Raw genomic sequence first — 17,282 nt, 5'->3', positions numbered from 1 at the left:
CAACACTAAAATAGTGCAACATTATAAAAACATTATAAAAAATTAATTAAAATCAAAATTGATGGCAACCATAAACTAAAGTTCTGTAAAGACATGTCAATATCTGTTTTGGGGTAGGTGCAGAAACAATCAAGGCAGCTTTTACAGATTGCTTTACACCTCTGAAGGGGAATTACTGCAACTCCGAGCTCTATAGTACTACTGATGCTGCCTACAAACTATCAAGCCTTTGGGTTCACACAAACTACCTCCAGGAGTCTCCTCTTATGAAGAAGATGAATTCCCCAACTTTTGGCTATGTGATCATGATGCAGGTCACCCTGGGCCAGTAAACACTCAGATGGCCAGCTGCTGCCACTAGTCCTATGCCCCAAAATGCCTTACTGGCCATGGAAAAAAAGAACACAACATCAGAATTACACCCCATGGCATAAAATGAGTCTAACTGCCTATGACAAGCTGGCACAGCCATTTTCAATTATCCAGTGTGTCAACGCCTTCATCTGTTTATTGCGTAAGGACCACATACAAACACAATTCTGTGTAGCAGGGACAGTAGTTCCAGGCAGAACGGACAATTCCCTCTTGAAGCAGCATGAGCTAAAGTACATCTTGTTTGCTGTAAACAGTACGACACCTCTGCACCAAAGGCACGCTGACATTGCGAAGGAAGTCCCAAGAACAGCTTAAGTCAGCTTTTCCCAAAGTAGGGCAGGTGCCTGACATGGCACTCAAGTTCTAGTGCGCAGGCCCCTTGGCAGGGGAGGAACAACAGGCACCTCAAGACTATTGACTCCTTTCGCTCTTGAGACCCTCATGGGACTCACAGGGCTTCGTGCTGTTAAGTGTGGCTGCCAGACAGTGAAAGCTTTTTAGCATAATATACCTGTTTATGGTGTCAGCACACTTACTTGGCTCTTGACTCAGAAATAAACCCAACTTTGGTTCAATGGGTTTAGAACCACAATCCAAGTCAAATAAATGGTTATGGCTGCTTAAATCAGGGAGCTGAACTTATATTTCTGGTAGTAAACAATAATGGCTACCTCATCATTATGTTTCAGATGTGTTTCTTGCACTGTTTTCTGGATCAGGTTGGCAGAACTGGTATGAGCCAGTGGACAAGTCTTGGAACACAACCAGGGAGACTCAGGTTCAAATGCCCATCCAGTCACAAAGCTAACTAGATGACCTTGCACCAGTCACTAACCTACACTCCAAGGGTTCTTGCAAGGATAAAACAGGGGGAACCAACCTGAGTTTCTTGGAGTAAAGGCAGGGTTTTTAATAATAATAATAATAATAATAATAATAATAATCTGTATCACAGCATTGTTCCCTGCAGCCTTTTTTTAAGTGAAGTGCTGACTTGTCAGCTCTCTCATTCCTGGATCAACAGGAAAACAAGGGGGCGGGGAGCTACCACTACTCTCATCTCTGCCATTCCAGTTTTCACCATATTTGTCCCCAAGTCCTCTGCCTATTATTTGACATCATACACTGTCCCACCCCAGTTCTACAATTATGTTTAGGGGCAAATCAGACACACATTGTGGTCCACTGGTAGACTACAATTCAAGGATTGTTCACAATATGGATTTGCGGGAGTAAATATTGGGATATGCCTCCATTAAAGATTAATATTGCAGTATATTAAAAGTTCACCTTTTGCTTTCTGTATAAGAAAGATGACAAGGCCAAAGGTAACTCCTAGCAGGGAGCTAGAACATCTTCAGTTTGAGTACCTAAGAGAAGTGTAACTAGCAAATTCCCAAATATGGTGGAGATTTCCATTGCTCCCTTGGCTGGGGCTGATGGAAGCTGAAGTCCAACACAGCTGGAGGGCACCAGGTTGGGGAAGGCTGGAATAAAGGATCTCAGCCAGTTAAGATCCAATAGGGATTCCTCTCCTACACAAAGAGAAGCAGAGTTTCTGCATTCCTACAACAGCGATGGTTGATATTTAGTCTGCAGAGCAGCTTGACATGGCTAGAATTTCTATGTTTGTATAGAACAATCCTGAGTTTTTCCTATCTGAAAGAGCTCACTTTCATCACGTCACATTAAAACAGCACTGAGCCAAGTTGAGCATTAGTTCTATAAAACTACAGTCCTAACACACTGCAAGCAAGCAGGGACCTTTTCAGTTTCTCCTACACAATGACAGTAAGCCATCAGCATCACCACAACTGCTCCTTCCCACCCTGGGCATATTTAGGACAGGAGAAATGAACGGTTGTTGGCATGAACTTACTGTCTCCTCTTCTTCCACAAAATAAGCAAGACTCATCAAGGAAGCCCAGCCATTTCAACCAACATGTAACCTGATCCTATCTGTGTTTAATCAGAAACAAGCTCCACCAATTTCACTGAGGCTTACTTTGAAGTGTGCATAGGACTGCTGGCTCAAAACCCTTTGCCAGTTTACCAGTGGCATTGAATTCCTAGAATGTTTACAGCTTTGCAGGAAGGTATGGCACCAACATGCAAGCCTGCAAAAAGAGTTATGCCACTTCACAGCTGAGTGTCACAGGGCTGTTTTACCAGTAGGGGTGGCAAGCTGTTAGCCAACATTAATTTAAATTTATGTATAATAGCATTTATATCCTGCCTTCATATAAACTATCAAGGCAGCGTACAACAATATGTACACAATAGGAACCATATGACATTTGCCTTGTGGGAGAAGAAAACTTCAAAAGGGGCGGGAACTACTATGGTGTGTGGCAATTCAGGATTCAGTAGGCTGCACTAGTGGCTCCCATCAAGAGGTACCTACCACTCCTACAAGGGTTTATCAAATCCTGTAACTCTAGTGTTAGTTTTTGGCTGATAAATCTTTTGATGGTTTCAAACTTGTGTACCTCTGCTCTTACTCACCTTTGATGCTTAGTATATAGACCAAACAAACTGAAACGGGGTGGGGGGAAATCAAATTTTAAATTTATGTCATATTACAAAAGTAGTAAATTTGCATGCTGTATCTAAATAACTTTTTCCCCAAGCGTGATCAGACAGGCTCCATTGCTTCAAATGGACCTTGAAAACTTATTTGTTAACTGTGGCCTTTTTGTAATTATTTTAATTGGACCTGCAATCTGTGATGCTGTTTTATTGTGGTTGCATTATAATTCTAAGGTTCGGCTGCGGCTGATTTTATTTTAATGTGTTTCATTGCCTGCATGTTCATTAGAACTTTTAATTTTAGTGCTCCGCTTTATGTTTTTATGTATGTGTGTGTATATATAGTTATACGACATAACAGTCTGAGTGATATATCTGTGTGCTTTCCTTATGAGAAAGTTGTCTTTTAAACAGGTGGGCTCTAAATCTATAAACATTAAGGAAAATGTTCCCAGCTCATAGCCCTTCATGGTCCTACATTGGGTTGCTACCCATTTCTTTCTAGTAGGGCTCCTACACCTTTAAAAGCTGAATAGGAAGCAGAAATTCAATACATATAGTTTCCCAGAGGAGAGAGAGAACCAGTAGCAGAGTGTGGGTTTAATGGCAGAGAAATCTGGCCAGGGGGCAACTCTAGCCTTCTACCTTGCCCACCTCTCTTCAAGTGGGTTTTTTCCTTAAGTGATCTGCTTTCTTCAGCAATCCTGGGACAGAGCTACGTCTGGGTTTTCGGTGTTTGAAAACCGAAACGTTCGACTTCCAACATGTTCAAAAACCAAAACGTTCGACTTCCAAGATATTCGAAAACTGAGGTATTACTATGCTGAAGGAAGATAAATGGTGTTTCTATGTGCTCTGGCTTCCCTCGCAGTGTCCCGTTGCACCAGAAGCAGTTTAGTCATGACCCAGAAAGTTGTCTGTGGACAAACACTGGCTCCCTCAGCCTGAAAGCGAGATGAGCGCCGCACCCCACAGTCCAGACTGGACTTAATCATCCAGGGATCCCTTACCTTTTACCTTTTTACTCCAAACAGAGAATTCCTGACTTGCTTTCAAGCTAGTACCTCCTCAGCTGGTGGAGAGGCAAGTTACTCAGCTCATGCCTTGTTTTAAAAGCAGGTCACACATTCAACAATATGGGCACACTCCTTGTTCTCTCTGGGCTTCCACCTATCATGGGTGGAGAGGAATTACTTAATCTAACTTCCAACTAATCAGGAAGGAGCACTTTGCCCACGTTCTGTTCTGCTCTCTCTCTCTCACACACACATACCCGCCCTGCAACACTTTTGTTTCAATTTAAAGAAACAAAATCTTCTGGCTTCTTTTGTCAAAGCTGTCTGTTGCAAGCACTCCTATACTTAAAGAAGTTGAATGGCTGAAGAGGAGGGAAGTACATTTCCTTTCAGACTGCCCTTCCCAAAACTTCAGTAATGCAAATAATATTTCCAGAGAGAAAACAAAGGGAAAAACAAAGAGGGAAAGAGAGGCAATATGCCTACTGCGAGCAAAGAAAGGTTCTAAAACACAAATTAACAAAGGGATAACTGTTCAACTTTGAAGGAGAAAATGAAGTTCTGAGTAGTAAGTTTTTACACTATGAAGTTTCAGAATTTACACACAAAAAACCAAGTGTAGCCATGTGAGATCCGGATGGTAGTAACATAGTTCCCTTCATATTTAAGAACACAGCCTCAACAGAGCCTCCCTTGTCGCCACCTGATCTTCTGGGAGTAGCCCCCATGTATGCTCCACCACAGGACTATTGATCTTAGGTGCGCACGCGCACACCCACCCACCCCATGCTTCAAAGACCCAGTTTGGAACACCTAGAATACACACACACACACAGGCTGGGAGCCTCAATGGTGCCCCTCTGGGACATAATACCTGGCTAGTCGTCATCCCCCCCCCCCCCATAGCTACGGATGAGCCACCAGCTCATCTGACTGCAACAGGAAGAGATAAGAACCTTGGGTGTCTTTTCTTCTCTGCTTCATTAGGAATGACTCTCTGCCTCCCCGCCTGCCACCCCATAACTAAGCAAGCCCTAGAGTAACATAAGAAATCACCCCTCCTCATCTACCCTATATCAATCTTCCCTACCTCAAGAAAGGATGCCTCCCCCAACCCTTTCTCTAGAATGGCAAGGTCCAAAAGTCTGGGATGGGGAAGAAAACAGGATTAAATTTAAAATATTAACTGATGCTAAAGAAAGAGGAGGATTTTCACTGCCAGACTTAAAACTATGTTATAAAGCTGCCTGTATGAGTTGGAAGAGGGAATGGCTGGTACTGAAAAACAATAGGTTATTTCAGGTATGTCCAAAGTCCGCTTCAGGGGCCTAATCCAGCCCGCCGGTTGGTTTAATCTGGCCCCATTGGCAGTTTCTTTCCTTAAAAAAAACCTCAACAACTTCAGTCCTTAAAAAAAGGGTCAACAACTTTGGTTGGCCCTCATGGCCCTTCACTTCATCAAATCTGGCCCTCTTTGAAAAAGGTTTGGACACCACTGTGTTATTTGATCTAGAAGGTTTGGGTGGCATGCATATTTATGGTATGAGAAGGGTAAGGTTCACAAAGAATTTTTAAATCACAAGTAGTGTGTGAACCCGATATAAAAATTTATTTGAAAGGAAAACACCATTGTGGTTATCTCCAATAGAGGCATGTGCACAAAAAAAATTGAATGTGGAAGCAAAATGGGGTACATATAGAGGTTTTACATATTAAGGTTTTCTGGAGACTGTTGTGAGTTGAAACAACAAGAAGTCCAAAAGTGAGTGATGGGATGGCTCTAATATCATCAAGTAAATGAACTATGTAAGAAAAATAGGACATATGGCTTTATACAGTGGTACCTCTGGATACGAACGGGATCCGTTCTGGAGCCCCGTTCACATCCTGAAGCGAACGCAACCCGCGTCTGCACGCGTCACGATTCACCGCTTCTGCGCATGTGTGTGACGTCATTTTGACAGTCTGCACACGCGGCGAAACCCGGAAGTAATGCGTTCCATTACTTCCGGGTCGCCACAGAGCACAACCCGAAAACGCTTAACCCGAATCAACTTCAACCCGAGGTATGACTGCAGACCAAAGATCTGAATCTGAATTAACACTGTTAAAAGGTAAAGGAAAAATGATTTTGAAAATGTACAAAATGTTATTAGAATGGGAAACGAAAGACAAATTGGTTAAGTCTGCAATGATACACTGGGCTAAAAGATTTGGGACATAATATTGATATGGCTGTATGGGAAAAGTTGTGGAAAGTAGATATGAAATTTACTGCTTGTTACACATTAAAGGAAAACTATTTGAAAATGATATACAGATGGTATTTAATACCTAACAAACTGGCTAAAATGTATAAGACTATATCAAGTAAATGTTGGAAATGAAAACAGTCCCAATGGTTATTTCATGTGTGGTGGACTTGTAAAAAAACAACAAGCTTTTGGGAGATGATACACAATGAATTAAAAAAGATCTTTAAAACAGTCATCCCCCAAAAGCCTGAAGCATTTCTTTTGGGAATAATTGGGGCAGAGGTCTCAAAAAAGTTGGTTAAATTTTTATGTATACTTCCACTGCAACCAGAATATTGTATATGCAGAAATGGACAGAAGTTCCAACAAAAGAGGAGATTTAGACTCTATGGAGATGGCAAAAATAAGAGACCAAAGAGATAAAATGTTTGTGGAAGAGTGGAGGCAATTTTTAGACTATCTGATAAAATATTATAGCCAAATGAAATCACAGGCAGAACTGGAAATATAAGCAAAGGAATAAGAACAATAAAGGAATGTAATGCAGGATATATGTTATAGAAATATGTATTATAACTAAGGCAGTAGATCAAAGGATTTGAACAGAAACATCATGGAAGTGAGGATGGGAAATCAAAATGCAAAGGGAACATTGTATGAAAACTGAATTTGTTAAATTGTATGAAAATCAATAAAAAATTATGTCAAAAAAGGGTTGGACCATCACCAGTCTCATTCTAATCCCCAGAAATTGAGGCCTTCTGCAGACTCTGGAGTGACTCAGCCTCACAACCTGAGCTCATGGCTCTCTACCCCACCCTGACCCTTGGGCTGCCTCCTGCTCCCAGTCCCCAAAGCTCCCTTTTCCAGGAGGCCAAATCAAACCACTGTGGGGTGCCCCCCCCCCCAGCAGAACTCTTATTTCCCAAAGTGACAAGCCCAAACCTGGGCCAGCCCCCGTCTCCAACTCCCAGGATTTCTCCCTGGCATAGTAAACCCAGCCTGTCTCAAATTAATAATCCCCCAGGTCCCTTGAAGGGTATGTCCCAAACCTGTGGCTATGGCCACCTCCCAACCCCATTTCTCAATCCTTGGACTGTTCCCCACCTCCTGCCCCTTCTAGCAAGGCTCCTGCTTCCTCACTAGCTGGGCTGAGGACACAGCACCCACCAGCCCTCCTGGGTGCTCCTCACCCCACATCCTGGAGAATTACCCCTCTTCTGAATATTTGGGCAAACAGGCGAAAGAGCCAGTGCAGTGTAGTGGGAGAGACCAGCGTTCAAATCTCACTTGGTGACCCTTGGGCCAAGCACTGCCTCTGCCCTCTAATCCAGGCACAGGGTTGTTGCACCAGGGAGAGCCAGGTACCCCACCTTGTGCTCCTTGGGAGGAACAGGTTGGGATATAAATGCAAAAAGAGAACAGAGAAAGGAAGGAAGCCCCAGTCCTCAACTCCTGGGCTGCCTTCACCCCTTACAGGGTACCCGGTTTCTCACACTCCTGGGGGGCAGCGGGGAGGCAGCCAGAGCCCCTCTTCCCTCCTAGGTGCTCCTGACCCTCCTTAGCTGACCCGGAGCAATTCTCCAGAGGAACTCTCCCTCCCCTGCAGACGGGGGTTCCAATACCCACTGGGGCAAGAAGCTCCGGGGGAGCCGAGCCGCCCTCGGCCTACCCTACATCGCAGGGCTGTTGTGAGGATGAGGAAGGGGAGACCCGGGTCAAGGGGGGAGGTAGAAATGCAAAACGAAGCTGGGCAAACCCCCCCTCAGTCCCCCCCCCGCAGGGTATGAGGCCTCCCGCGGCTCCCCTTGGCCCCCCGAGGCGCGGCGGCGGCGGCGGCACCCACCGTGATGTTGCAGTGGATGGTGAGCGGCGGCGGCGGCGGCGGGGGCAGCGGCGCGGGGAGGCTGCCTCCCCCGGCGCTGGCGGGGCTGCTGGCGGCGGCCGTGGCGGGGCCGGCGGGGGTGGTCGGGGCCGTGGCGGCGGCGGCGGCGGGGAGCAGCACGAACTGGCAGTGGAGCTCGTCGAGCTTCCAGGAGACGATGCGGAAGCGCTCGTGGTCCTTGTCGAAGATGGACTCGAGCAGCTTCAGCTCGGCCTTCAGCCCTGACACAGACATCCTGGCCGCATCTCCGGGGCCCGCCGGCCGCGGCCTGCCTTGCCTGCCCGACCGCCTCGCTGCCGCCCGGCCTGCGCTTGCGGCTCGGCCTCGAGGGCGGCGGGGGCGCCTCGCCGAAGCCGGCCGGCCCCGCGGGAGGTCCCCGCCCGCCGTGGAGCAGCGCAAACACCGCCGCCGCCTCGGCCCGCTGCGCTGAGGGAAGCCGGCGCGCTGAGGGAAGCCGCGCTCTCCGCCGGCCGGCCGACTTGTGGCTCTGGAGGACTAGGCCGGGGCGGCTGGTCTCCGTGCTCCTCGCTGGCTCGCTCTCTGGCTGGCTGGCTGGCTCGCCCTCTTGCTGGGCCGGCCCCTTCCTCCCAGGCAGGGTCAGACCCACCCACGGGGCAGGGTTTGGGCCGACCCCCAGGAGCAGGCAGCGCACCGCCTTCCCCACAGCATCACAAGGGGTCTCTCCCGGGGGGCGGGAACGAGGAGGAGGAGGCCGGGCTGTTTCGCTGTTTCGGGGGGAGACGGGGAGGAGGTCGGAAGCCCCACGAAGCTGAAACGAAACAGATGAGGGGTTCGAAGAAGGGGTCGGGCTTTCCGTGGAGTGGAAATGTTACAGAATCACAGAGCTGGGTCATCTAGATTCTAGTCCAACTCCTGGATGAAAAGCATCCAGGACAGATGGCCATCCAACCTCTGCTTAAAAATCTCCACAGCCTCCCAAGGGAGTCCATTCCACCGTCGAACAGCTCTTACTGTCAGAAAGTTCTTAAGTGAGGTTTAGTCTTATAACTTGAAGCCTCCCCCAAGCAGGAGAAAACAAGTTTGCTCCATCCATCATGTGACAGCCATTTGAAGATGGCCATCCTATCTCTTCTCCAATCTCCTTTTTTCCATGCTAAACATACCCAAACTCCCTCAACCATTCCTCAGCGTAAGGCTTGGTTTCCAGACCCTGGATCATCCACTTCACACCTTCCAGCTCATCAATATCCTTCTTAAATTGTGGCACCCAAAACTGGACACTGGACTCCTGGTGTGGCCTGACCAAGACAGAATAGAGCAGGACTATGACTTCCTGTGATTGGGACACGATAGTAGTCTTGATGCAGCCTAGAATAGCGTTCACATTTTTTGCTGCTGCATTACACTGTTGTGTGTTAAGCTTGAGGTCTGCCAAGACCACCTAGATCCTTTCCATACTGTAATGGCTTGGGCCTTTCCCACACAAGCGAGACGACTCTGGCAGTTAATTATTTCAGATTTATTAGTCAAATCAAAAGGTCCTGGTCGGAGCTCAGCTAATCTCCTTCATCCTCAGAAAGCACAGTTGCTGGAACTGAGGCCCGTCCCCTTTTCCCCCAACAGGAAAACTCCCCACCTTCTCTTCCTGCCCTATTTGCACTTCTTGGCCAATCTCCTGATCCTATGAGATTTTGGAGAGGGCACGCCATGTATTCCTGTGTCTGTATCATTGTCTGAGCTGACAAGTTGCATTCTTTCACTTTGGCTCTCTCTTTCATTTTCCCTGTGTCAGAGATCAGATTATGGCTGCTCCCTGCTGCTGCTCCCTCCCCTCTGCATTCCGCTCTTACCTGCTCTCTCTCTCTCTGCGTTCTCATTCTCTGTCAGTGAAGGAACGGAGCTGACACATATGTACTAATGGCAAGCCAGGTGTCCCCCATCTTATATTTTTAAAACTGGTTCTTTCTGTCTAAGTGCAGAACCTGACATTTCTCCCTATTGAAATTCATTTTGTTAGTTTTGGCCCAGTTTGTCTTCTGTGGCATTGGCTACCCCTCCCAGTTTTGTGGCACCTGCAGATTGGATGAGCATCCCCTCAATGTGTTTATCCAAGTTGTTTATAAAGATGTTAACCAAAAACAGGCCCAGGAAAGAACCCGGCAGCACCCCACTTGTCACTTCCTTCCAAGATGACAAGGAACCGTTGGTCAGCACTCTTTGAGTTTGGTCTGTCAACCAGCTGCAAATCCACCTAACAGTTATCTTGTCCAGCCCACTTTATACCAGCTTCTCTGCAAGAATATCATTCCTTACTGAAATCAAGATAAACTACATCCACAGCATCCCCCTGATCCACCAAGTTTGTAAGGCTATAAAGAATGAGATTCATCTGGCATGAATTGTTTTTGAGAAACCCATGTTGGATCTTAGTAATCACAACATCCTTCTGTAAGTGCTCACAGACTGACTGTTTAATTATCTGTTTTTGAACCTTTCCTGGTAACAACATCAAGCTCACCAGTCAGTAGTTACCTGGGACTTCTCCCCCTCCCCTTTGAAGATAGTGTCACGGCTAAAATGGCCGCTGTTTCTTTAATGCGAATAAAGCTGGGTCAGCATGACTCAGCAGCCTGCAGCAGGTTGTATATATAAAGTGAGAAATGTTAGTTTGTGCTGAGGCTGGTGTTTGGGTTGGTTGGTGCTGGTGTGTATAGTTATTCAGTCGTGTTTTGCACAAAGACTTAAGAATAAAACTCTGCAAGGATATTCTCATGGACTCTTTTTGTGCTGACAAGGAGACTGAAAGAAGAAAGGGAGGTCAGAACCCTTTCCTTCTTTTTTTGCTTTTTTACAAACACTGACAGGTTATGGGCCCAGTGTTTCTGAGCATGTGCAGAGTGCAAAACGACTGACGGCATCTCAGCAGGGAGCTGGTGAGTCCTGGTGGTGTATGGAGCCAGTGGCTGTGCATTGGAGCAGTTGGTGGCAAGCTGTAACTGTCTGCAGTGACACTGGAGCCGCTAGGATCTGAGGATCAGGAAAGCATTCAGCGTCGGCTACTGGAACAGTTTGAACTGCTAGAGGACCACAGTAGGCGACTCACAGAGCGGCTACACCAGTTGCAGAGCCAGGCGGGACCTGAGGGTCAACGGAGGCAGCTGCTAGAAGCTGGTGAGTGCCAGCCAGGACTATCCAGTCGGACTCTAAAGAGAGAGTCAGGAGAGATTGCTGGAGGCCCCACAGAAGGGGCTCAGCAAGCACCAGCAGAGATGGCAGATTTCCAGTCTTCCCAAGTTGTAAATATTGGGGGAGGCATCCCTTTTGAACTTCTCTCAGAAAACAACTGGCTGAGTTGGTCAATTAAAATGCACCAGTTGTTAAGGAGAGATGGACTATGGGACTGTGTTGAAACTGAGGTTTTGAGGACTGACTCTGCTGAGAAAAAACGGCTAGATGAAAGGGCCCGTGCCCAAATTATGCTGTGTTTGAGCAACTCTCAGTTATTGCATGTAGCAAATGCCAGCACAGCGTTTGAGTGCTGGAATTTATTAAGGGCAATGCATGTCAGAGAAACTGCTGGAACTATAATTTCTCTGACCAGAAGGCTGTTCAGGACTGTTATGAAAGAAGGTGAGAGTTTGGCAACTCATCTTCAAACGCTGAAATCTCTGTTTCTTCAACTACAGCAGAGAGGTAAGCGTTATGATGAGACTGACCAAACCTACATTATCCTTTCAAGTTTGCCTGAAAGCTGGCTGCCCGTGATTAACAGCATGGAGAGTATGCACCCCCGAGATCTGACCCTTGAGTATGTGGTTGGAAGATTGACCGAAGAAGCAGAAAGAAGGTCAGATAGACAGGCTGAACTCCAAGAGCGGAGGAGTTACAGCAAAGGGGGCCAGCAGCAGAATCTGCCAATGGAGCAACGCCAAGGTTTGGACTTGGCCATGGCGGTGAGGAGGTGCTATAGATGCAACCAACCCGGGCATCTCCGACGTCAATGCAGGGCAAGACTTCCAGGAGACGACGTGGAGCAGAGACAGCAATCGACGCAGAAATGTAAGCAGAAGGGGTTCTCTTCAGGGAAGAAGAACACACGTTCTGCTCAGTTTGTGTCTGCGTTTTCTCGGGAGGAGAGGAAGATACCTCGAGGAACATGGTTGCTGGACTCTGGCAGCAGCAGGAATATCTGCAACAGTCGGGAGGACTTTAAGACCCTGGAGAAGCCAGCTGATGGAAAAGACTCAATCTATCTTGCTGATGGTCGTAGAAGCAAGATTGATGGCCAGGGAACATGTTTCCTGCAGTGCTTGAATGCTACTCTACCAGAGACTCTGTTTGTCAGCAGTTTGGACTATTGTTTGCTGTCTGTAAGCTGTTTGATTAAAGCAGGGTATAGTGTTAAGTTCACGCAGGATGGCTGTCTGATAAAGAATGGAACTCAGGTATGTGGCCATGCAAAGTTGGAAAATGGGTTATATGTAATGCAGGACAAGCCTGTTAAAGCAGCCCAGGTGGTTCAGGATAATTTGCCAGTTCATAAGGGGTGTGTACATGAACTGCACAGAAAACTGGGTCATGCCAATTTCCGTGTGCTTTCAGAGATGCAAAAGGTGTACAAGAACCTAAAAGTAAATAGCTGTAACTGTTTCCTAGATTGCAATGTATGTAAAATGGCCAAATCTAAGAGGAAGCCTGTGGCTTCTAAAAGTGACAGAGTATCTAAAGAGGTCTTAGAACTTGTCCATTGTGACGTGATAGGCCCTTTCCCACAGAAGACTGAAGGGGGCGCCAGATATGCTTTTCTGGTAATTGATGATAAATCACGTTTTAGTTGGCTGTTTTTGTTAAAGCAGAAATCTGAGTGTTTCCCCACATTCAGAGAATGGGTTGCCCAAGCTGAAAAGCTCTTCGCTCGCCCTGTTGTGCAGTTGCAAACAGATAGGGGCGGAGAATTTCTGAACAAACAATTTGGGACATGGTTGCGACGTAAGGGGATCACTCATCGCTTGACTAACCCTTATAGCCCTGCTGAAAATGGTCTGTGTAAAAGACGTGGGGCTGTAATACAGTCAGTAAAGGACTGCCTGCTAGTGGATGCAGGATTGGGCCACAACCATAGGCTGTGGGGCGAGGCTTTTCTCACAGCGAACTTTTTGATTAATAGAACCTGGTCTAGCTCTATAAAAGATATTCCTTATCGTGTATTGTTTGGGAAAGAACCAGAGTGGAAAATGCTCCATAACTGGGGTTCTTGGGCACATGTAAATATTCCCAAAGCTCAGCGCCAGAAAGGGGGCGCTAGAGCGCAGAAACTGCAGTTTGTGGGATATCAGTCCTATGGCAAAGGATGGCGTTTCAATCTACGCCCAGGACGCGTGGTTCTGTCACGAAGTGCAGACTTCGCTGACCAGGACAGATGGACTGCGATCCATGCCAACCCAGACTGCCTACTGCCCCTGCAAGTAAGAGAAGAGGCTTCTTCTCAGCCATTGGCAACACAGGAGCAGGATGAGGAGGAGGCACAGATTTCCCCAAAAGATGTGGCAATAGATAATACTTCTTCTCTAGAGGAAGAGGAAGAAGAGCCAGAGATAAGGGTGGGAGAAGAAGTAGTTGTGCCTAGACGCTCCCAGCGTTCAAACAAGGGTGTACCTCCTCAACGTTTGACCCTAGGAGGAGTGAGAGTATGCAATGTGAGTTGTGTGGAACCACAAAGTTATAATGAAGTCTTAGGCTTACCCCCTGGGGAACGTGCTTTGTGGGAACAAGCTATGAAAGAAGAAATGGACTCTTTTAAACGTAACAAAGTGTTTGAGGTTATAATGCCGCCACCTGGTGGCAGAGTGGTGTCATGCAAGTGGGTTTACAAAAGGAAAACCCTTGCATCTGGGGAACCACGTTTTCGAGCCAGATTAGTAGCCAGAGGGTTCACTCAGATTAAAGGGGAGAGTTATGATGAAGTGTTTTCTCCCACTGTAAAGAGTGAAACTTTTCGTTTAATGCTTTCCATTGCTGCTGTAAGACAACTAGCAGTGCACCATTTTGATGTTGATGCTGCATATCTGCATGCAAATTTAGACCATGAAGTGTTAATGAGACAACCCCCTGGGTTTGAAGAGGAGAATGGTGCAGTCTGGCGTTTGAAAAAGGCTGTTTATGGTCTCAAACAAAGTGGAAGGTGTTGGAACCAGTGTTTAAATGAAGCCCTTGTAAAACTTGGTTTTAAAAGGAGTGTGGCTGATCCATGTCTGTACACCAAGGGGACGGGCAACAAATATCTAATGCTCTTAGTCTTTGTTGATGATTTGCTTGTGGCAGGGAGTTCCACAGATGAGATCCAGAAGCTCACAAGTCAACTGGAAAAGAGGTTTAAGCTTAAAGCCTTGGGGCCTGTAAGCAATTACTTGGGAGTAGAAGTAAGGCAGGAAGCAGATGGAAGCTTCCTATTGAGTCAGAAAGAGAAAATTCTTCATTTGATAGAGCAGTTTGGCATGGAAAACTGCAAGCCAGTTCAGACTCCCATGACACCAGATTTCCCAAAGACAGTGTGCGATGATGAATTTGATCAGCCTGAGTTGTATCACTCAAAAATAGGATCACTGTTGTATTTAAGCCAGTGGTCAAGGCCAGACATTGCATGTGCTACAAATGTTCTGAGCCAACGTGTATCTAAACCCAGTACTGCTGATTGGTGTGCTTTGAAAAGGCTTATCAGATATCTAAAGGGGACATTAAATGTATGTTTAAAGATATCTAGTACACAAGATGAAAAACTAGAAGTGTTTGTTGATGCGGACTGGGGAAGCTGTGTATCTACCAGAAAATCTACAAGTGGAATGGTCATGATGTTTGCCAATTCCATAATTGGATGGAGGTCAAAGAAACAAGGATTTGTTGCGACCTCATCCTGTGAGGCAGAATATGGGAGCCTATCGCTAGCATGCAACGAAATCATGTGGTTTATACAGATACTAAAAGATCTAGATTGTAAAGTAGATTTGCCTATCCAAGTGTATGAAGATAGCCAATCGTGCATTGCATTAGCCGGCTCGGAAATAATGAAATCCGCATCCAAACATATTGCTATCCGTCATGCGAATGTGAGAGATTGTGTACAGAATGGGGTAATCAAACTGGAGTATTGTCAATCACAAGATAATATTGCTGATTTGTTTACTAAGCCTTTGCCAGCAACATGTCATAATGAATTGATGACAAAACTGGGTTTATGTATATAATGTATGTATGTATTGTTTCTGTTGGGGTTTTTCGCATTTAAGAAACAGAAGGGGTGTCACGGCTAAAATGGCCGCTGTTTCTTTAATGCGAATAAAGCTGGGTCAGCATGACTCAGCAGCCTGCAGCAGGTTGTATATATAAAGTGAGAAATGTTAGTTTGTGCTGAGGCTGGTGTTTGGGTTGGTTGGTGCTGGTGTGTATAGTTATTCAGTCGTGTTTTGCACAAAGACTTAAGAATAAAACTCTGCAAGGATATTCTCATGGACTCTTTTTGTGCTGACAAGGAGACTGAAAGAAGAAAGGGAGGTCAGAACCCTTTCCTTCTTTTTTTGCTTTTTTACAAACACTGACAGATAGGGACAACATTTGCCCACCTCCGGTCTGCAGGGACCTCACCTGTTGTCCAAGAATTCTCAAATATTATAGACAGAAGCTCTGAGATTACATCCATAAGCATATAAAGTGAAAGCCTTTGCCGATGACTTGGTATTAACAATTGAAGAACCAATTACAAGTGTTAAAGAAATATTAGAGGAGATAGAACAATTTGGGCAAGTGGCAGGTTTTAAATTGAACAAAAAGAAAACTAAGATATTAGTTAAAAATATGAAACGACCTGGTAGAAACATTGCAACAACAAATAGGTATTGAAGTTGTCAAAAGAGTTAAGTATTTGGGAATTTGGTTAACTTCTAAAAATATTGATCTTTTTCAAAATAATTATACACCAGTGTGGAATACTGTTAAAAGAGACTTAGAAATATGGGGAAGGATGAAGTTATCATTTTGGGGAAGGATTTCAACTATTAAGATGAATGTGCTACCTAAGATGTTATTCTTGTTTCAGACAATTCCAATAATCAAAGGGGCAGCAATTTTTAAAGATTGGCAAAAACAATTTCAAGGTATATCTGGCAGGGAAAGAAGCCGAGAATTCAGTTTAAGTTACTAACAGATACTAAGGAAAGAGGAGGCTTCCCCCTGCCAGATTTGAAATTATATTATGAAGCATCTTGCCTTTGTTGGTTGAAGGAATGGATGAAATTAGAAAATACTGAATTGCTGGATTTAGAAGGTTATGACAATAGATTTGGGTGGCACGCATATTTATGGTATGATAAGACAAAAGTTCATAAAGGATTTGGAAGCCATATATTTCAAAGATCTCTAATAGAAATCTGGGATAGGTATAAAAATCTATTGGAACGAAAAACATCACATTGGTTATCTCCATTAGAAGCGATGAGTGTAAAAAAGGTCAATATGAGTGGGAAATGGATAACATATGGGAAATTAATATATATGGAAGGAAGTAAATGGAAACTGAAACCATATGAAGAAATTAAAGAATATGTTAATGATTGGTTACATTATCGCCAGGTCAATGAAATGTTTAAACAAGACTTTAAAGAAAAAGGATTTGATGAAAGTGGATCAAAGTTTGAATTAGAGATATTAAGTAATGATGCAAAATTTCTGTCTAAAATGTATATATTGCTTCTTGAATGGCATTTGAAGGACGAAGAGGTTAAGTCGGTTATGATTCACTGGGCCAAAGATTTTGGGTATAATATACAGCTGAGTGATTGGATGAAATTATGGAAGGAAGGTTTAAAATTTACTGCATGCAATGCCCTAAAAGAAAATGTGGTGAAAATGATGTATAGATGGTATATTACACCTGTCAAGTTAGCGAAAATGTCTAAAGTTAGTAATAAATGTTGGAAATGTAAAGAAAAAGAGGGAACATTTTATCACAGGTGGTGGGAATGTAAAAAGGTGAAATGCTTCTGGGAGATGATATATAATGAGTTGAAAAAAAATATACATTTTTTTATTTGAAAGGAAAACACCAGAAGCGTTTCTATTGGGCATTGTGGGGAGTGATATAAATAGAAAGGAATGTAAGCTCTTTTTATATGCAATAACAGCAGCAAGAATATTATTGGCCCAAAAATGGAAGCAAGAAGAGTTACCTTCGATTGAAGAATGGAGTATGAAGTTAATGGACTATGCAAA

The 17,282-nt window shown here is 45.0% G+C and overlaps 1 protein-coding gene across 5 annotated transcripts in view; it reads right to left on the bottom strand.

Annotated features, from left to right (window-relative positions):
- The window catches only part of UBE2Q2 (ubiquitin conjugating enzyme E2 Q2), a 38,597-nt gene extending 30,236 nt beyond the window's left edge, over positions 1-8,361 (bottom strand). For 2 of the 5 annotated variants that reach the window (XM_083399101.1, XM_083399102.1), the window contains exon 1: positions 8,022-8,360. In XM_083399101.1, the coding sequence (XP_083255227.1) occupies positions 8,022-8,294 (273 nt within the window). In that variant the 5' untranslated portion in view covers positions 8,295-8,360. Of the gene's footprint in view, positions 1-8,021 lie in introns of all 5 variants that reach the window. The other 3 variants (XM_083399103.1, XM_083399104.1, XM_083399105.1) reach the window with 2 other exon arrangements.
- Between the last annotated feature and the right edge of the window lie 8,921 nt (positions 8,362-17,282).

Source organism: Podarcis tiliguerta (genome assembly GCF_965153285.1).
Source record: "Podarcis tiliguerta genome assembly, chromosome: 9".
NCBI classification, from domain to species: Eukaryota; Metazoa; Chordata; class Lepidosauria; order Squamata; family Lacertidae; genus Podarcis; species Podarcis tiliguerta.
The sequence above is the reverse complement of the archived record's forward strand: the minus strand, read 5'-3'. Positions and strand labels throughout refer to the sequence as shown.